This window comes from Cebus imitator, unplaced genomic scaffold, assembly GCF_001604975.1.
Source record: "Cebus imitator isolate Cc_AM_T3 unplaced genomic scaffold, Cebus_imitator-1.0 Scaffold42, whole genome shotgun sequence".
Classification (NCBI taxonomy): domain Eukaryota; kingdom Metazoa; phylum Chordata; class Mammalia; order Primates; family Cebidae; genus Cebus; species Cebus imitator.
The window spans coordinates 9,077,036-9,097,904 of NW_016107357.1; the positions used below are offsets into that span (position 1 = coordinate 9,077,036).

A 20,869-nucleotide genomic window follows, 5' to 3' on the forward strand; every position below is an offset into this window, starting at 1 on the left:
TCGATCCGATCCCAAGATTGCTTTTTCTCTGACACTCGAAACAAATTCACTCATTTATTATTAATATTATTATTTTACAAAATAGAGATGGGGGTCTCGCTACATTGCCCAGGCTAGTTTCGAATTCGTGGGCACGAGCAATTCTCCCACCTTGGCCTCCCAAAGTGCTGGAAGTACAGGCGAGAGCCACTGCGCTCGCCCCAAACAAAATCATTTAAATCACAATACACTGAAGGCCGACTAGGTGTCAGGCGCCGCCCGGTCCCCTGTCCCCATCTCCCCGGCCAGAGGCAGGCTCTAGATTAGGGGACTCAGCCTCGCGGTTTTCCCGACGGTATCAGCCAAGCACACACGCCCAGTTGCAGGGCTTCATGGTCGAGGTTCCCAGTTCACCCGTCTGGGAGGGCGAGGTGTGTCCTCCCCTTCCAGTACCTGGGCAACCAGCTCCCTTTGCTGTCCTGTTCTACTGCCTTCCCTCGCCCTGATTTTCCATTCCTTGTGAGTGGTGGTTTCGGCTGGGGGGGAGGGGGCGGGGAAGGGGCCTGGCGAGGAGGGGCGTCGGAGTGCTGTCACCCGGTGTCGCGCCGCCCTCCCCGCCCCTCCGCCGGGCGTGTGGGGACGCCGGAGGGCGGGAGTCTCCGCGAGCAGCGCCGCGCACGGAGCAGGCGGCCGCTTGGGCTCGGCGCGGAGCCGGGAGCCCGGAGCCTGCAGCCGGCCGTCGCCTGCTCCTGTGCGCCGGGCGCCAGCCCCTGCCGCGCTGCCCGGCAGCCGGAGAGCGCGCCCCGCCATGGAACCCTCTCACAAAGACGCCGAGACGGCGGCGGCGGCCGCAGCGGTGGCGGCGGCGGACCCCCGGGGGGCGTCCTCGTCCAGCGGGGTGGTGGTGCAGGTCCGCGAAAAGAAGGGCCCCCTGCGCGCCGCCATCCCCTACATGCCCTTCCCCGTGGCCGTCATCTGCCTCTTCCTCAACACTTTCGTGCCAGGACTGGGTAAGACGCTGCGCCCGCGAGCCCCGGGATCCCAGCCACCCCGGTCCCGCGGAGGGAGGGCGGGGAGGGAGGGACGGGTGCGGCCGGAGACCTCCTGGCGGTGCCGCGCGCTCCAAGTGCTGCGACCACGCGCGCCCGGCCGCTCCCGGCGTCCCCTGGCAGGTGGCAGAAGCGCGTGGAGTGGGCACCCCAGAGGGGAGGGGCTGCGTTGGGGGCTCCGACCCGCAGGCGTAGTGGCGGGGCTCCAAAGAGCCAGAAACTTTGCAGCCAATGCTAGAGCCCGGGGCGGCGGCGGGGTTGGCCCTCCTGGCTCCGGAGTAAGGCTCCAGTCCGGGCGCCCCGATTTCTGCTCCTTCTTTCTGTCGGGCGCATCCGTCCGTGAGCCCATTTCTCCGAGAGGAATGGGTCGGGGCAGAAGGAGCTTTAGGGCCTCGGTGGCAGGGATCAAACTCCCGGGCGTCGAAGTCAGCTGTGCCAGGGAAAGAGGGGACAAGCTGGGCTAGAGACACCTGCAGCCCCCTCTAGTTCGCTGGGTGTGGACCGTGTGGCGACAAGAACTCTAGGCAGAGTCTCCTTCGCCTCCTTCAGGGGTGCCTGCACTTCCTCCAGCACCCCGCAGGGCGCCGGGGGGATGGGGGATGATTTCATTAGTTTGGATGCATGTGAGTTTGGACTGCATCTGGCCAGAGATGAACCCATAGACCCCTCAGATCCCTTCCGTTCCTGAGAAGTAGAGTGCGCCGGACTCTGGCAGCCGGCGGGGGTTCTGGTGGGATCGATGTCCCACATTTTAAAGCAGAGGACCCTTACAGAGATGGTGCGGGAGGGTGAGTGGAGGTAGGGAATGAGAAGTTTTCCTGACCCTCCTTCCCTTAACTCCACCCCCAGGTCTCTGCCTGCACGCCTCCCCCTCCTCCAGCTTGGCACCGGCTGCTCCTGCTGTGAGGTGCCCCCCTTTTCCGTGGTCGGCCGAAGAGGCAGGCGCCCCCTTCCCCTCTCCAGGAGAAAGCCTGCTCCTGTCGGCGAGCTCGTTGCCGACGTATGGCTCCAAGTTCCCAAGAGCAGAGGCCAGCTGGAAGGGTTTTTCAGTTTGTCTTTGGCCTTTCTCACGGTCTCCTTGGTCTTAGTCTGCTTAGCAGAGGCCTCTGCTGCGGTGATAGCCAAGGCCACGGCCACCCACGCAGGACCCATTCACTTTCCTCTTCGAGCTTGCTTGTCTTTGTACCCCAAGGGGCTGCTGCGGGCCGCAGCCTATCTGAGCAGTAAGTTAGGTGGTCTTTAGTTGAGCTTCTTTCTTCTGGGATGCCTGCATCAGCCTGTGCCCCTGGTTGGTGTCATCAGATCAGCTCTCTTTGCACATTTAGACACTGCCAGGAGGCAAGCTAATGTTAATTTAGTTTTACCAGAGATTCCCACCTGCTGGAGTAAAAAGAGACTGCCTGCCCCTCCCTCTGGCAGCTGTGAAGATCCTCTTGAGCCGGCTGGCATGCATCTTGCTTCACCTTTTTTTTTTTTTTTTTTTTTAATGGTGAAGTAAATGCCGCCCTATGGTCTTTTGAGGAAACAAATGCATTGGTGCCAGGTGAGAGGGGCTGCACCAAGTCACTGCTGCACGAGGAAACCACCTTGTGGGAGACTAGCCCCAGGAGACAGCCGCTGCCCACCCGTGCACCTGTGTGTGCTCTCTTGGGTCTTCCCTCACTAGGTGCCTTTCCCAGCCTTGGCTCTCCTGCACTGACAGCATCGACTGCACAGCGTCCGTTCTGCTGACCCCTGGCTCCCTGCCCTAGGGATCCAGCTTTTCCCTTTGTGAGATCAGAATCCTACAGGATTTTTGTAAAACAACCAACCAAAGAAATCAATATAAGAAACAAGGAGAATATAAAGGGAAGATATGCAAACTACAAAAGTAATATAACAGGTGAGCTCTAGGTGCACAGATTTCTGAATTTTCAGTGACATAATCCTGGCTTCTTTTTCTTCCATTTTGCTTTGATTGCTATTGTACAGTTTACTGAGTGAACAGGCTCCTGCTCCTCTCCACACAGAATGAGGGATTCTTGATCCTTGGTAGTGGTTCTCATCTATAAGTCAGGCACACCTATCTCGTGGTGTTGCTGAGAGGATGAAACATGATTACGTAAAGCCCAGTGTCTGGTGCATAGGGAGCTCTCCGAGGATGGTAGGTCCGTCTTGCTCTTCTGCAGAGCTGAGCACTGCTCTCATCTCTGGGTGGGGGCTGCTGCAGCCGGGGCAGCACTGCCCTCTGGACCACTCAGGAGCAAAGGCTCTCTGCTCCCCTCTCCACCTGCAGTGGAGTTCCAGGCAACGAAGCCGCTCAGGCCAACCTTGCAGATGGTTTTATTGCCCCCTTCTCTAGGAGTGGGTTAAATGGCCCTGGCTCTTGGAAATCCCCCACTTGGCCCAGATCCACTTCTCCAAGGCCTCCTGGCTTATCTGAAGCTCCTGGGACAACTGAATATTCATGATTGGTTCTGCCCTTTGATGAAATGCAGCTTCTTTCAATTCACTCATTCATTTGACCAACACAGGCACCTACCACATACCAGGCACTGACAGGGGTTGTGATGACGAATAAATCAGTCAGGATGTCATAGACTCTTGAGGAAAATTGATGCCAACTTTGTCTGAACTTGGTAAGTGCTCAGAAGGCAGCAGGAACAGAGTGTTGTAGTAGAAGTTGATTCTTCTTGGGGGTGAGGGAAGAGGGGTGGTCAGAGAAAGCCTCCCGGAGGGAGTAGTGTTAGGTTAGACCTTGCTGAGAAAATCTATCACGTGGCCTAAGCACTTGCCATCCACACTATACTCTCACTCTGGAAACTGCTCAGACCACTGGCCCAAAGATCTCTATTTTTCTGGAAACTTCCCTCCCTGCAAGTCCTCTTCTTGATTGCAGATTGGATGAGAGGGCAGTCCTTGCTGAATGACTGCTGTTTTTAATTTCTTCCTCTCTGATGTAGGTGCCTCAGGTCCATCCAGTTTGCAGGACCTGCCGTGGAGAAGCCGCATCCTTAAAATTCCCCAGTGCCTTCTCCACCCACGCAACAGTGCTCTCAGGATAACACTCATATTATGAGCGGGATGTGCCCTCTCCTGGGGTGTGGCTGGAAAGGAGAAGTGACTTATGATCACTCTGACTCCTCACTGAAACAATAAAAAACAATTTTTACAAATGGACATTAGTAAAGAGAGTCACCTCTAGTCCCATTCAGTGAAAATCTACTAATAAAGACCACCCTTGGTACCTTTGTGTTCCAGCAAGTAGGGCGTTTATAAGTATATACACAATTATTCATACATGTAATGAAAGTTCATTGTTATGACCCCAAGTGGCCAGAGAGTTTGTCTAGTGTTCAGGGGTATCATTATACGTTTATATTTAAAAATTATACCTATCTTGATTTGGTGAAACGAAAATGTGGATATCTCAGTGACAGGTAAATTTGAATGGAGGAGGGCCTCCATTGACCTTTAGCCACTCCTTTGGACTCAGGACATCAGATAGGGACCACCTATCCCTAACACACTGCCTACTCTTTGTTGCTGCTAAAGTCTTGCTTCCCCAGTAAGAGCACCACAGGCTGGCTCAGTTTCTTCTCTCTCTCTTTACTCGAGACCAAAGATTTGAACAGATGATTAATCATGTCCTACCTCCTGGCTTCTTCTGTATCATAGATTTTTTTGTTGCTGTTTTGAGACTTTATTCTTTGCCTATCTAAGCAGATCTTAAATTCCTTGGGAGCAGCAACTATCTTAAATGTCTTTTTGAAAGAGTATGCTATCCATGAATACATATAGACTAGAATTATACTCCTAGAATAAGCATTAGAGATCATCTGGTCCAGTGCCTTTATTCAATATAAAAGCGAAGTAGGTCTGAGGATGCAAGGACCAAGGAAGTTTACATCCCACTAAATCTTTTGAAGGAAGTTGCTGAAGATGTTTTTCAACAAAGTAAGGGAGTAAACCAAGAAAGGAGATTTGAGACTCAGGAAACAATGGATCCTCTACAGAGTAGCCATGAAAAGCAAATGAAATGTTCAGCAGGACAAGAGAGTAATCACTTTTCATTAGAGTGGAAGGAAAGAGGCCTCTGAAGGTGATGTGGGAGAAGGACACTCTACAGAGTAGACAGTATTATTAGGACACTGCAAAAAAAAATAATAATAATAAGGTTGTAATGAAAAGCAGAAAGCAAGCCAAAAACCAAGCAAACAAAACAGAAGGCAATTAGTAATTACAGTAAAGACAAAGAGCCATGCAAAAACATTAAGATCCAAAAATGAAGCAGCTTGCCCAATCAGGTCAGAAGGTCATCAGGCTTCAAAAGAAGAAAGAGTCTAAACAATAAATGAAGTGGGAAGGAATTTGGAGGATATGAGGGATATGATGTAGAAGGCAAACGTTTCTTCTATCAACAAGAAAAAAGAAACATAATCGGAAACTTCTGGAAAAACAGAACATTTCTTATAAAAGAGATAGCCTAAATATGAAGCAGTCCAGAAATGTGGCCTGATTTTGAGCATGTGGTGGAATGTAAGAAAGGCTCTAAGCACACAGGGTCGGTCGTTGGAACAGTGGTGCATGATATGGGCTCTTTGGCTCTGCAGTAAACAATATTTGTTTAGTCATAATAATGTAAGTGCTGCTTAGTGGCTTTCAGCTTCTAAAATCAACAACGAAGCACTGAAGACTACTTAAGAGTAGCTCTAAAGGAGCATGTAAAGTGTTTCTGGCTTGACAACATAGAAGAAGTTGGATAGTAGAGGAAGAGAGAAGATGAACTGTGATAGATTGAATTATTGTTCCTAATTATTCACTGTTCTCTCTGAAAGAGGATTTCACACCCCCATCTGATGCCATATGGCTTGTCTGCCTGCCCTTGTAGGAGAATCTTCCTCCCCTGCCCATTGATAGCCGGTTTGGCCACATGACTCACTTTGGCCAATTGAATGTGAGTGGAAGTGACATATGCCAAGCTGAACAGACAGGTTAAGAGGCAGTGTGAGGTTCTGCCATTGTTCTTTTTCCTCTCTCATGAAAATGGCAGATCTCAGATGGCGGATGTCCTTCAACTAGTTCTCAGAATAAACAGCACATCAGAAGAAGCCCATGGGACGGCATATGAACAAGAAATAAGCCTGAGTTGCTGAGATTTTGTGATTGTTGGTCTTGTTATTGTCCCAGCATGACATATGCAAAGTTGACTAACAAGCAGATGGTAGGGTAGAGGCATGAATACCCTCATCATAGAAAATGGGGAGTCAAGAGATACTGTCTGTAGTTAATAGACCAAGAAATAAAAGGTGACCAATAGATGAACTGAAACAGTGACATATTGGGACAATGAGATGATAGTGATCTGCTGGAATAATGTGGGAACAGGAGTACAAGTGCAATGAGGAGTGATATAAGCAAGCTGGCTTGTGTGCATTACAGCAGAAAGTGGATAGGTGATGTCTAAAGTTAATAAAACATGAAAAAGCCACATGAGCCTACTCTTTGGAGATTGGGAAAACATGAGAATTCCCAGTCTTTCTGGCATCATCCATTTTTCTGTCTACTGGCTCATTCTCAGCAGCACACATCCATGCTGAAATTGTCTTCATCTTTTAAAAATAGCCTCTCCTGATCCAATATCCCCTCTGACCTGTGCCCATTCCTTTGCTCCCTTTTACAGCAAAATTCCCGGAAGAGCTGTCTGTATTTGTTGTCTCCAGTCCCACCTCTTTCATTTTCTTGTGAACTCACTTGAATCATGTTTTTGCCTCCGTCACTCACTCACACTGCACTTGTCAGGGTCACTGGTCACCTCCGGGTCGCTAAATCCAGTGTCTCCCTCTTCCTGGACCTATCTAGCAGCGGCGCAGCCGCAGTGGCTCACTCTCTCCTCCTGAAATGCTTTCCTTACTTGGCTTCTAAAGCACCACACCCTCCTAGTTTTCTTTTTACCTCAAGGCTCCTTCTCTGCTTCCTTTGCTCCTGTGGCAGTCTCTAAACTGTAGCGCTCCCCAGTGCACTTGGTCTTCTTGACCTTGATCTTCTCTTTCTGCCTGTATTCACTCCCTCGGTGATCTTGCCTAGTCTCTGCTTTCAATAGCATCTTTCTGATGATGACGCCCCAGTTTAGATCGCCAGCTCAAGCCTCTGCCCTGAACTCCAGAGTCATATATCCAACTGCCTTCTCAGTGTCTCCACTTGGAAACCAAAAGGCATCCTAGACATAACGTATCCAAAACCAAACTCCTGGCCCTCTTCCTCAAACCTACTTCTCCCGCCTCTTTCCCCATCTCAGCAAATGGCAGCCTCCCAGTGGCCCTAACCAAAACCTGAGACAACCGTGACTCCTTTTTTTTTTTTTTTTTACACCCTGTTCCCAATCTGTCAGGAAGTCCTCTTGGTCTGCTTTCCAAGCCTGATTAGTATCTGACCACCTCTTACCACTCTCTGGTCCAAGCCTCCACCTTCTCCCATGTTACCACAGTAGCTTCCTGCACAGTGTGCTTGTTACACTCAAGTCCCTTACAGCCTGTCCACAACATGGAAACCAGAGTGATACTTTCTAAACACAAGTGAGCCACATTGTGTCACTTTTGAGCTCAGAACCTTCTAATGGCTCCCATGTCACTCAGAGTAAAGGCTCGAGTCCTTATTATGACCTGTGAGGACCTAAGCCAGAACTTTCCAACAGAAATAGGAGTCACATATAGAATTTAAATTTTTTCTAGTACATTATAAAAAGTAAAAAGGAATAGATAAAGCTAACCTTAATAATATGTTGCATTTAACCCAGTATATTCAAAATATTATCAACCTATAATCAATATATACATTATTCATAAGATATATTTTCCTTTTTGCATACTAAGTTTTCAAATCTAGTATGTATTTCACACTTACAGCGCATCTCAATTTGGACCTGTTCCATTTTAAGGGTCATTTCAAGTGGCTGTGTTAACAGCATCCACATTCCTTCTGGGAAATGGCAAGGGACCTGGCTGCCACGGGAGAGGATGCGGTCAGTTAACAGATGATACAGAGGAAGTGTGTGGTGTAGATAGCTTGCCAAGCAGAGGAGGGCTTACCTTTGAGTGCCTTCAGCAACATTTTACTCTTAACATGCTCCCACTGTGTGCCAGGTCTACGCTCAGAGCGGAGGCACAAAGTCAAAGAAGATGCAGTCCCTGCCCTCAAGGAGCTGACAGTCTAATGGGAAGGCAGACGCTAAGGAATGCAGACAGTAGCATGTGCTTTAGTGGAGGAAAGGATGGGCCACTGGGGCCCATCTCATCCAGACTGCACTGGCGAGGCAATGCTTTCCTGGCAAACTTGGCCATCTGGGAGATGAGCAACAGGCTGAACAGAATGAACAGGACGGTCTAAATTAAGTGCCGTTTTGAGTTCAACATTAGGTTCATGAGGCCACAGAGCATGAAAAGGGAGGTGAACAAGAAGCCAGGAGGCTTCAGACCTAATTCTTGCTCCTTAGTAGCATGGAAGCTTGAGCAGGTTGCTTAGCCTGTCTGAGTCTCAGTTTTCTCACTTGTAAAATGAAAGTAATGATCTCTGCTTGGGCATCTCACAAAGTCATTATGTTAACTGTAAAGCACTCCATGGTCAGGAAAGGTTATTGCTAACAATTAATATTAGCAAAATCCCCTTTGCGCTTTTAAAGTGTAAATTGGCAATTTCTAATTATATAAATTTGTGGGGTAAAAGGTGATGCTATAATTTATCAATACAATGTAAAATAATTACGTCTAGCTAGTTAATGTATCCATCATCTCAAATACTGAACACTTTTTGTGGTGAGAACATTTGAAATTTACTCGCTTAGCAACTTTCAAATGCTCGATATTCTATTATTAGCTATATTTACCACACCGTGCAATAGAGCTTGAGAAAGGAAAAAATTTATACTTCTCCTGAGATTTTGTACCTTTTCACCATCATCCCTCTATTCCTTTGCTCGCCTCGGTCCCTGGCTATCCATTCTACTCTCTGCTTCTATGCATTCGATTCTTTTCGATTCCACATGTAAGTGAGAATATGCAGTATTTGTCTTTCTGTGGCTGACTTATTTCCCTTAGCATAACGTTTTCCAATTCCATTCATATTGTTGCCAATGATAAACCTTCCTTTTTTAAGGCTGAATTTACTCTATTGTGCATATATACCCCCTTTTCTGTAACCATTCACCTGCTGGACACTTAGGTTGATTGCATAACTTAACGGTTTTGAATAGTGCTACAGTAGACACGGGGTGCAGACATTTCTTAGACAAACACATCTCAAATGTTTGGGGTAGATACCCAAAGGTAGGATTGTGCGTTGTATGGTCACTCTATTTTTGGCTTTTTGAGGCACTTTCATACTATTTTCCATAAAGATTCTATAATTTGCATTCTCACCAATAGTGTACAAGGGTTTCCCTTTTCTTCACATCCTCACCAAAACTTGTTATTTTTCATCTTTTTAATAAAAGCCATCCTGACATGTCTAAGAAGAGAAAATTATAGGCCCATATCCCTGATGAACATAGGTGCAAAAATCCTTAACAAAATACTGGTGAGCCAAATTCTACAATGCATTAAAAATATCATCCACCATGATTAAGATTTATCCCTAGGATGCAAGAAAGGTTCCACATGTGCAAATAAATGTGATACATCACATTAACAGAATGAAGGACAAAAACCATGTGACCATCTCATTAGATGCAAAAAAAGCATTTGACAAAATTCAACATTCTTTCATGATAAAAACTCTCATCAAATTAGGTATAGAAGGTCATACCTCAATACGATAAAGACCGTATATGAGAAGCCGTCAGCTAACATACTCAGCATGAAAAGTTGCAAGCCTTTCCTCTAAGGTCTGGAGCAAGACAAGGATGCCCACTTTTGCCACTTCTATACAACATAATGGAAGTCCTTGCCAGAGCAATTGAATAAGAGAAGGAAAGAAAAGGCATCCAAATAGGAAAGGAAGAAGTGAAATTGTCACTGCTGATGACATGATCCTATATATAGAAAACCTTACAGATTCCACCAAAAAACTGTTAGAACACGTTAGAACATGAATACAATTAAGTTGTAGAATATAAAATCAACACACAAAATCATTGGCAAAATCCTTTTTGTTCCCAGAATCATTCTCGGGGTATTTCTCAGAGTGGTGCCCGGGGATGGAGAGGGCGACCAACAAGCACTTCCACCTTTTTTCAGCATCTCAGTTCCATGCAGCACACGGAGCTGAGACCTAGGAATTCCCACGGGTACCCAACCAAACCTCCTACACCTGACATGCTGGATTGAAGGGGAAGAGCGCACATTCTAAAGGGCTTAGTTCAACACACCAAGCAGAAGCTTTCTCCATGGTACTCCTCAAAACCTGGGCCTGTGCGAGAGATGTGTCTCTGAGGCTAACTTTACAGTTTGGGAAAAGGCTGTGGGGGACATCAAAGTGGTAACTGAGTGTGTGTGCACGCACACGTGCACCTGTATGTTTGTGTGCACAAATGTCCCACAGACTTTACCTATAGTTATTTTACTATAAAAATTAAAGCATAGTTTAGTTGCTAGGTCTGGGTTTGAAAATCTCTGTCTGTATATCCTTGAGGCAAACACGTGGTGGTTCATAGCACACTTGAAGCCCCATAATCTGGGGTGGGGGCGGGGTGGCAGGTGTGTCTTCAGCGTGGGAACTTCCCAGTGGGAACTGGGTGCTGGGTCTCATTGGCCAGGCTGAGCACATGCTAGAAGAGACATTCCTAGGGGAAAGCGGAGGCAATGGGAAGGAGACCACATTTTTCTAATTGATAGGCAGGACACAGGGATTCATCATACATTTACTTTATGACATCATAAATTACATTGATGAAGTCACTTTTCTTCAAAAGATGAAATGAGATGAGGCCAGGGCTGCCCTTGAACCTGGTATGTGTAGGGTCCATGGCCAGAGCCCCCTATTGAGCGAGACACTCAGTCCAGCTCTGGTCTTTCTTGCCTGAGAATTCTGACCCTGAGGCCAAGAGCAATTTGCTGTTTGTGGAGAAGAACCTGTCCTGAAACTTCACCAATGAAAATGGTTCAATTTTCCTAGGGCCAAGGAACCTTAGGGCAGCTGCAATCCCTTCAATTTATAGACAAGGGAAGAAAGGAGGCCTCCTACCATGTCCAAGGCTCTGATCCACAATCTCACCATCAGGTACCCTGGCTTTGGGGCCTCCCAGCCTGTCACAGTGCCTGGCTTGTCCTGGAAGGTTAATTCATGTTTGGCCAGTTAACTGAACATACCACTGTTATGAAGACTTGCTGAGGACTGCAGAGGGCAACTGCATAGCCACATGACCTGTCAGTGACCACGTCAACACCTGCCACCAGGACCCTTCTCCACACTGCTCCATGCTTGCCCCTCCAGAACAGCATTATTGAGATATATTTCTAAACTACACAAGTCAGTCTTTCAAAGTGTATGATTCACCAGGCATGATGCTTCATGCCTGTAATCCTAGCACTTTGGGAGGCAGAGGCAGGTGGATCACTTGAGGTCAGGAGTTCAAAACCAGCCTGGCCAACATGATGAAACCCCATCTCTACTAAAAATACAAAACAATCAGCTGGACATAATGGTGGGCACCTGTAATCCCAGCCACTCAAGAGGCTGAGGCAGGAGAATCACTTGAACCCAGGAGGTGGAGATTGCAGTGTGCTGAGATCGCACCACTGCACTCCAGCCTGGTCGACAGAGTGAGACTCTCTCAAAACAAACAAACAAAAAACAAAACAAAAAACACACAAAGTGTTATGATTTGATGGCTTTTAGGAACTCTGTAGTCTTTTGTTCCTTCCTCAGCCTTGTCTTCCAACCTCACTACTTGACCACTTTTCTTCCAGAATCTTGGAAGCTTAATGCAACAAGAACACCTTAATCCAGGTGCTCCTGAGGAGGGCGATTGTTTGGAACCTTTTTGCTGTTGCTGTCTCTGAGTTCTGCCAGTGCAGGAATCCGTGTCTCAGAAGACAAAGCTCACATTAGCGTTGCGGGCTGGCAAGATGCAAGCAGCCTCGAGGCTATGGCACATTGTTTGGGAGGTTGTCATCTTTTATTTTCTGTTTTGTTTGACAAAGAAGCATGTCGCCAAACAGAAAACATCCTCAATGAAAATGGAATAGCACAGAGCCAGTGGCACATGTTGAAATATGGGGCGTGTTTGTGCTGGAGTGAGCCCCTCTCTCTGGGACGGATGGGTGCTGGCCTTGGTTGGGGGTGTTGCATTGGTCTCAGAGTGTCACTCTTAGGCCAAGCTGCAGAAGGGAGCACTGACAGCATATCAGATGGAAATGGGTCCCCTGGGTCGCATCTCAGAGTGGCTGTGGTCTAATGCTCCCATTTCAATTTTCTCTGTTAGCAGATTAAGCACATTTCTGATTCAGCCCTGATCATTGCATTCTCCTCCCCTGAAATTCTTCAGGAGTCCCCATTGTCCATGGAACCCCGTTTACATTCCGCATCGGACTCACAAGGGTCTAGTGAGTTTTACCCATTCTTTCCCTCACTTTATGTAGTCCTTTATTTGGGAGCATCGTTGCTCCTGCTGTACCCTCTGCCTGGTACACCTTCCTCCCTCATCACTGTCTAACCCTTACCCAGACTTCAAAACCCATTTCAAATGCCTCAAAAAAACTCCTCCAAAAGCCTTTCCTGACCATGCCAGTGAGGTGGGCTCTTCCTGCCTCAGACTGGTCAGGTCACTTAGAACATTCCTCTTGCTCTCCTTGAGATTCTGTTTCTTTGGTTGTTGTCTTCATCTTTTTCTGTGTGAAATCATCTCCTGAGAATAGGGACTATGCTTTACTTACCTTCTATTTCCAATCGCAAGTAGCACCTTTCTAGTAGGTACTTGCTGAAGTGAACGTATGTTTGCATATTAACTACTGGTTGGAAAGGTGGAACCAAGAGCAGGTCCTTGTTCTTTTAACCTAGTGGACCCCTCCCCAAGGGACACAGGCTTTCCTGTCACTTCTTGGCCTTCCTAGCCCAGAGTTCTCGGGGCTTCATGCAGGATGCGGGCAGATGTGTTGTCCAGCATGTGTGTCTCCGAGGAGTCCTTGGTCTCCGACCACTTGGGGAGGAACTGGAGCAGAGGAGAGATGTTGCTGGGACAGATGGCCTGGTCTATGGGGACTTGTTGGAGCAGTTATGACATTACAGAGAAGAGCGGGGCCACCATCGCTAATTACCCCGTGAACTTTCAAGTTGTATAGCTAACCACTGACGAGTGTCGCAGGAGTAGTGGAAGGGATCAGTCTTAGTAAGCCTTGTTAGTAAAGACTGGTTTGGTCAATAACCATCGAATCTAAACCTAGGGGGATGCTGGATGAGGAGCAGGATATTTCTTTGCATGATTGTGAAGTGTCTCCCCTCAGAATGCTTCTAACTTACATGGGGGAACATCACAGCGTGGAGAAAACAGACAGCATCTTGACTGTGTGAACGCAATTAACATCATCTGAACCCTGAAAAAGTTGTGCTAGGGAAAGACTCCAGTCACAAAAGGCCACGCATTTGTGATACGACTAATATGAACTCTCCTCAGTGGGCAAATCCATAGAAATAGACAGTATGTGGGGTGGGGGACGAGGGTGGGGGGAAATGGGGAGTGACTGCTAATGAGTACAAGGTTTCTTTTGGGGGTGATGAAAATGTTCTAAATGTTCTAAAATTGATTGTGGTGATGGTTCCACAAAGCTGTGAATACACTAAAAGCCACTGAATTATTAAGTGGGTAAATTTTATGATATGAAAATTGTATCTCTGGCCCGGTGCGGTGCCTCACTCCTGTAATCCCAGCACTTTGGGAGGCCGAGGTGTGCGGATCACATGAGGTCAGGAGTTTGAGACCAGCCTGGCCAACATGATGAAACCCCGTCTCTATTAAAAATACAAAAATTAACCAGGCCTGGTGGTGCATGTATGTAGTCTCAGCTACTCGGGAGGCTGAGGCAGGAGACTTGCTTGAACCCAGGAGGAAGAGGTTGCAGTGAACCGGGATTACACCACTGCACGCCCTCCAGCCTTGGCGACAGAGCAAGACTCTGTCTCAAAAAAAGAAAATAAGAAAATAAAATTGTATCTCAATAAAGCTGTTAAAAATTAACATCATCAAGGGACAGACATCATGCACCCTCTGAGGTGATCCTGAGAGGAACACAATATCACTTTTGTAGTCTTCTAGCCAGGGATTCACAAACTGGATCTGCGAATGGAGAACATCAGACAAACCCAAATTGAGGGGTGTCTGTCAGCTACTGGCCTGTATTCGTCAAAAGAATCATTGCCATACAATATTAAGGGAGTCTGAAATGACAGCTACATACAAAACATAATCTTGGATTGTATCCTGTACTGGAAGAAAAAAAGAATCATAATAGGACATTATTGAGACAATTGACACAAATTGGAATACAGATTGTGGATTAGATGAAATATTGTATCGATATTAAGCTTCCTAACTTTATGCTATGAATATGTGAGAGAATATCTTTGTTCTTTGGAAACACAACAGACTAGTAAGAAATAAAGAGCCACAATGTTGTCAGCTTATTCACAAACAGTTCAGAAAGAAAGAAAGAAGAATGTGGAGACAGAGAGAGGATGGCAAGACCAATGGAGTGAAATGTTAACAGTTGGGAATCTGGGTAAAGGCTAGGCCAGAGTTCTTTGTATTATTCTTTCAACTGTCCTGCCAGTTTGAAACTATTTTAAAATAAAAAGTTAAAATATTTGGCAAAAAGTCAAACACACTCATTCAGTTCAGACAACAGTTGTACTGAAATCCAAACCACTCTTCTCTAAGTCAGTGACGTCCCTCTCTATCACTTCCGCAAGGTCTGCCAGCCATAAGTAAGTGGGGGGCTATTGGGGGACTACAGGAAAAAGTCAGGGCACAAGGTGACATTGATTTGCAAGGCCCCCAAAGGAGATTTTTCCAGAGACCCTTGCCATTAAAATCCTAAGGGCACACACAAGTTTATTGCAGCTGTTTGGGAGTATGAGGCGTTCCTCTGCTCCGTCAGCGTAGGCTTGATTCACAGCTCAGTTACAGTGAGTTCCCCGGGAGGCTGGGGTCACTGTGCACAACCCGATTCCCTTCAGTGGCCCATGGATCTAAGCAGGCTGCTTTTGCAGGCCTCCTTTGGGGCTGATCAGGCATCTGAATGCTTCAGCCGGAGCTGGAGTAGATCCCAATACCACAGAGCTGTTTTGGAGAAGTCTTCATTTCCTTCCTTACTCCTCTTTTTGCCTTGTCAGTGTGGAGTCCAGGAGTTGTCTATGGACCTCAAAGAAACCACCTCATCAACAACCAGGGAATGGCCCAAGAGGGCATGGGAGAACTGCCCCTTTGCCTTGGCTGCTCTGAGAGGTCATGTGGGTTGAACATGCAAGTGGAATCCTTCCAGGAATTGCCCTGTGGCCTGACTCAGAAGGGAAAAAAGTAAACATTACCATCTTAGGCCCAAATAGCTGCGGTTCTGAGGCTCTAGGCAGAAAGGGTGGGGAGCTCTGATGCACCCTCGCTCATAGGTCGGTCTTGGCCAAAAGGCTCGGATGGTCTTGGGTCTGACTGCCCAGGGCTGGACTCTGAGTCTGATACATCCTGAGGACAACGGCCTCAGTGCTTGGGAATTGATTTGGCCTAAAGGGAAAGAAAACTCAGGAAAGTCTTGAGTCTGGCGAGATCCCAATTACTTGGCCCACTCTTGGGTGGGATCTCTGTGTGGTTTATTTTTCCTTCTAGTTTCCCTTCTGAGCCCCAGGATTCAGGCCCTAGGATGAATTCATACAATTCATGCCCCAGGATGCCCTAGCTCTCTCTGTGTGAGTTTCCCCGAGGACTTAGGAGCTAGGTCTACCCTGTTTCAAGATGTAGGTCCTCAGGAAATGCTTGGAGGTCAGGCAAAGCACTTCTTGAAGAAGGACTCAGGGAAGGGAGTGAGTGAGTGGCTGTGTCTCCCAGGCCTGTTTCTATTCATTGCTTTCTGTCTTCATGGGGTTCCCTGCCCAGCGTCATGGAACTGGCACTGCCACCACTCATGGGGGGAAATGAGTGTGATTCTTAACATGCATCTGAAGAGTCAGCACTGCCTGGGGTTGGTGGTTGGGTGCTGGGTAGAATATGCATTAGAACCAGGCATCTACTAGCCTTGGATTATCTGGTCTGCCTGCCACTCTAATTTTGAGTTTTCCAACTTAGCATGTGGGTTAGTCTTATCTCTTTGACTATACCTTTTTTGTGTGACTTCCTCTAGTGGGGAGCCCACTGCAGGGCACCCAGCACCCAATAGAATCCCAGCCCTACTTGCTGAGTGATAATGAGCTGGGAAATGTGCCCCTTCCTCTAGGAGAGAGTGGCTTCTGCTGGGCTGAGACCTGGAATCCCTGCTCCTCATTCCAGCTCGTGTTGTTGATGGGGAGCCTCGGCGCTCAGCCTGATGCATCTCATGTTTTCAGGTTCTGAATGAATAAGAAGTCTTGCCCTTGCAGAGGTGAGCAGGGGAGGAGGCTTGACAGGTGGGCCGGTGGCTCCCACTCCCCTGCCCTCCCCCACGCTTTCTCTGCTCTTCCCTATCATGCTTTGGACCTGAGGAGGCCGACCTCTATGGCCTGCATCACCAGGTAGGGGCAGAGGAAGGGAGGGAGAGTTTGGGGGACTGGTTTCCCATTCCCTCCAACTTCCTGTCTATGACCACGATTTCCATTCCATAGCCCCTTCCACTACCCCAGCCTCTCCACTCAACAATACCTTCCCTCTCCCCGTCCCCCAGGCCCAAGGGTGGGATCGGCCCCTACTGCTGCTGGGCACCAGCATTTCAGCCTCCCATCCTGCCCAGATCTGTCTATAGTCCCTTCATGAAGACCCTGGGGGAGAGAGCCTTTGTTTCCTACTGGGACACACAGATGTTCGCTTTTAGCACCCCTGACTAGATTGTGGGGTCCTGAACCACCAGCCTTGGCACTCCTACTGCTCCCCTACCCTCACTCCCCGTCCCCACCCACCTCCACCTGGTTTTCCTAACGATGTTGGTTTCTAACACAATCTTCCTCCTAGAAGCTCTGGAGCAGCCAGTACATGGAGCCAGAGCTTCCTGCTGTCTGCAAAGTGTGGGTGTCCAGCTTGCAAATGGCTCTGGTGCTAGGAGATGCCTCAGTGTGGGGAGGGGTGGCGGCTTGAGAAGGTGCTAGGCGTGACTCCCTGCCTGGCTCCTGCTTGGGTAGTTCTGCATACCCCCATCTTCCCCCCTCCCCACCCACGCTTGGCTCAGAGATCTCTGGGCTGCACCTCCTGCCCAGAGGATTCCCCAGCAGCAGAATCCAGGTTCTGCCTGCTTTCCTCCCAGGAAACCCAGATGGCTGGAAGCACCGCCGCCTTCCCGGAATGTCATTTCCCTCTTTCACCTGAAGCCTTCATTTCGAAAGGTACAACATCTGCCCAGCCTATTGTTTGTGCCTGGTCTTACCAGCGATTCCTCCTTACTCTTCCTGTAATAAACAGGAAGAGAGATACTGAAAACAAATCACTGCTCAGTCCAGTGTACTGCCCTCTCCCTAGGACCCATCGTTTTGCATTTTTGTCCCCTATCACCCTTTCTTCTGTTCCTCTTCCCTTGGAGAATGACACCTGCTTAGGAATGGAATCATCAGTTGCATGGTTTGATTTGTTTTCCTCCACTCACAGAAAGAGCCTCCACTGTTTGAATTGTTAAAGCCCCCAATGATTCCTTGTTATGAGAAGTCATCAAAATACGCCTATTATGTTTTAAGTCTTTACAAAAGACACCAAAAATTAGTGCATCATCTACTTAAAATAATCTCTTTTGATAGCCATGCCAATTACATTTGTAAAAGGCATAAAGGTTCTGGTAAGGTACTTCTGATTTTTCCCCCCTCTTGCGTGATTTATGTGCAGACTTCTGAGAAGTAGGTTTTGTAATAGAGATTCAGCTGGGCTAAATCACAGCAGCAGAAGCTTATGCAACTGCTAAAAACCTATGAGTTAAAAATGGAATAGTCTTGCAAAGTGGGGAAGGTAATAACATCAGTGATGAGAAAATAGTAATAAATTAGTATTTCAGCAATTCAGGTCTCTTTCCCACATTTTTTTTTTCTTGTACCAGAAGGTCTTGGTGTCATTTTTCCAGAATAAATCCCAAGTGATTTTTTTCTTAATAGAAAAAAGTCAAACTTTGCTTTCACTAATTCCACCCTCTGTCCCAAAAATCCAGGATCAAGAGCCCTTTTATCTGACTTTTTGCCATGTCACAAAACACATCTCGTATTTGCTGGACTCTGTATGTTCACTAATTCCTATAAAGGAACAGATTTTAGATTTTTATAAGTGGGTTTTGTTAATTTGCTATTTTAAAAATACTTGTGAGACCTTTACAGTTGCCATGGCAATATAATTTCCATAAACATGATTTTCATGGGGATTTTTGCACATTGAAGGCTGAGGTTGATATGCAGTGTTGGGGGGAAGGTAGGTGGTGAATTTGGCAGCAACACTATTGCTGCTTCCTGCAAATGCTGCAAATAAGATTCCAAGAATCCATGTTATTACAGAGACCTGGATCTATAAACAACACAATTGACATTGACACAAGGGGCTTCTTGGAAGTAGATCTGGTCGAGGAGAAGGAGACCAGCCTGTTCCTAGGAAGAAGCCAGCAGGGTGGTGAGTCCGGGGCACCTGGTCTGCTAATCAATGGTCCTGTCCAGGCCAGACTGACCTGAAATCTCTTCCCAAACCTTGCTTTCAAAAAGCCTTTGAGGACTGTTCATCCTGGAGCTATCCAAGGGGTGGTGAGGGGCTTGAGGGCTCTTTTCTGGAACCAGATTGGTTCAAAAATCCCATTTACTGCACCGCACTGCTGAAATGCTGAACATTTGCAGTGGAAAATAACAGAAAGTAAAAACACAACAATATTAGCTATTAAACAAAATAAGAAAACATTGAATAAGAAATAGTTTCGTATTCATCCTGAATGCCAGTGGTTGAGGGAAAGCAGATTTAATGAGAGGAGGTAGATGGTCCCAGTGGCCCCAAACAGCATCATTTTTATCAGTGACGCCAGACATTTGTGATGGCTCACAAATACATTTTATTAAATAAAATGCCAGTACATTTTATTTCCCAGAGAATGAGCTGTACAAAGAGATCAAGGGAGAAGTTGAAGACAGAGAATTTTCTGATAGCCAAACACGTGTTGGAGAAGGAATGACAAGGAAAAGCAATTAAAATTGGGAGCGTGACTGCCTGAGAGGACTCTGCCCAGGGGTCTCTAGTGAGCAGGTCAGGCACATGGCGCCAGGCGCTGCCTAATTAAGCACCTGAACACAGCCAAGGGGCTTGAATCATACAGAATTATGAATCATAAAGAATTATGAATTACTGGAAAGCCATTGTGTTGACATCATTATTATGTATTGTCTGAAATGCGAGCAGGGACACCCCGAGGAGGAGGTAGGAGACTGCCTCTGTGGCGAGCACTGATCTCCAAACCTGAGACGCCAGGGAAAGGTCATGTGCGTGCCCGGGAGCCTGCACACCGCGTCCCACGCGTGCCTAAGACAAGTGCACATCCAGGAGTCTGCACACTCAGAAAAACTCTACCAGCCCCATTACGCACAATCTCACGCTTCACACCAGTGGGAAAGGCCAGGGAATAGTCCAGTCTGCAGACTGCGGCGACGGCCGGCAGCTGCAGCCGACTTGTGATTTGTCAAGTGCGTTTATTGAAAACGAAAGCGATTTGATTTAGAGTAGCGAGGCTGAGGCGGTCCTCATTCCGAGGGTGCTGAGGGCTATGAGTCCCGCTGCGGGTTCGGGGCTGCAGTCAACCGTAGGCGGGGCGGCTTGCTCAGGGCCTATCAGCGCCGCTCCAAGGGCTTCCCAGGCGTTTTTTCTTTTCCCTGAAATAGCTCAGAGGAATTTGTCAGGACAGCTTCAGGAATGTGGTTCATCGCCCCATCCAGAGTGGGAATTGGAACCAGAACGCTGCCTGCAGCGCAGCTCCAGCTTCTTCCCTCAACACACATTTAATTTAAAAAAAAAAGCTTTAAAGCATCCGTAGCAGGCAGCTTGGCTGAGGCTGGTGGGCTGCCAGGAGGAGAGGAAAGGAGCCCGCAGAGCAAAGAACGGCCGGCCGGGACTGGTGCCTGGCTGCCTGCGGCCCCCTGTGGCGGCCACTGTCCCAGCTGTGGGGAGGAGCGGGCATGTCCCTTGTCCCTTGACTTTGTCTCTGAAAGGAGTCTCAAGGCATGAAATGCAGTGAGGAGCTTGGCCGCTTGGACGTTGCTCAGTAACGAGGGTGGCCTCTCTCATTCTCTCGACAAGGATAAGCAGAAGCAGAACCGCCGCCACACTGCCCAGAGGAGGTGGGGTGGGAGGCAGAGGTCCTTGTGGGGTCCCCAGCAAAAAGGGCATTTGAGGGTGGGCAGTCAGGTCCCAGAATGCTGGCGTGCTGTGTGTGTGCACATGCATGCTTCCCCAAGTTTTGGTGTCCCTTTTCTGCATGTAACTTTTTTTTTTAGTTTATTTATTATTATTATTATTATTTTTGCTAAGAGAATACCTCCTGGATCCCACCCTATCACATGATGGCTGTATGACCTTAGGCAGGTGACTTAACCTCTCTGTGCCTCAGTTTCTTCATCTGTAAAATGGGATAATAATCGTACCCACCTCATAGGGCTCTCTTGAAAATTAAATGTTATTTCATATAAAGTCTTAGAATAGTACTTTGCACATAGTGAAGCTTACATATTGTCTTTATGATTATTATCCTTAGAATTTG

The 20,869-nt window shown here is 47.6% G+C and overlaps 1 protein-coding gene across 4 annotated transcripts in view; it reads left to right on the plus strand.

Annotated features, from left to right (window-relative positions):
• Positions 1-634: 634 nt before the first annotated feature.
• STUM (stum, mechanosensory transduction mediator homolog) overlaps positions 635-20,869 on the plus strand; it is a 57,165-nt gene continuing 36,930 nt past the window's right edge. For 2 of the 4 annotated variants that reach the window (XM_037737763.1, XM_017526444.2), the window contains exon 1: positions 637-989. In XM_037737763.1, coding sequence (XP_037593691.1) covers positions 788-989 — 202 coding nt within the window. In that variant the 5' untranslated portion in view covers positions 637-787. Of the gene's footprint in view, positions 990-20,869 lie in introns of all 4 variants that reach the window. The other 2 variants (XM_037737764.1, XM_017526443.2) reach the window with 2 other exon arrangements.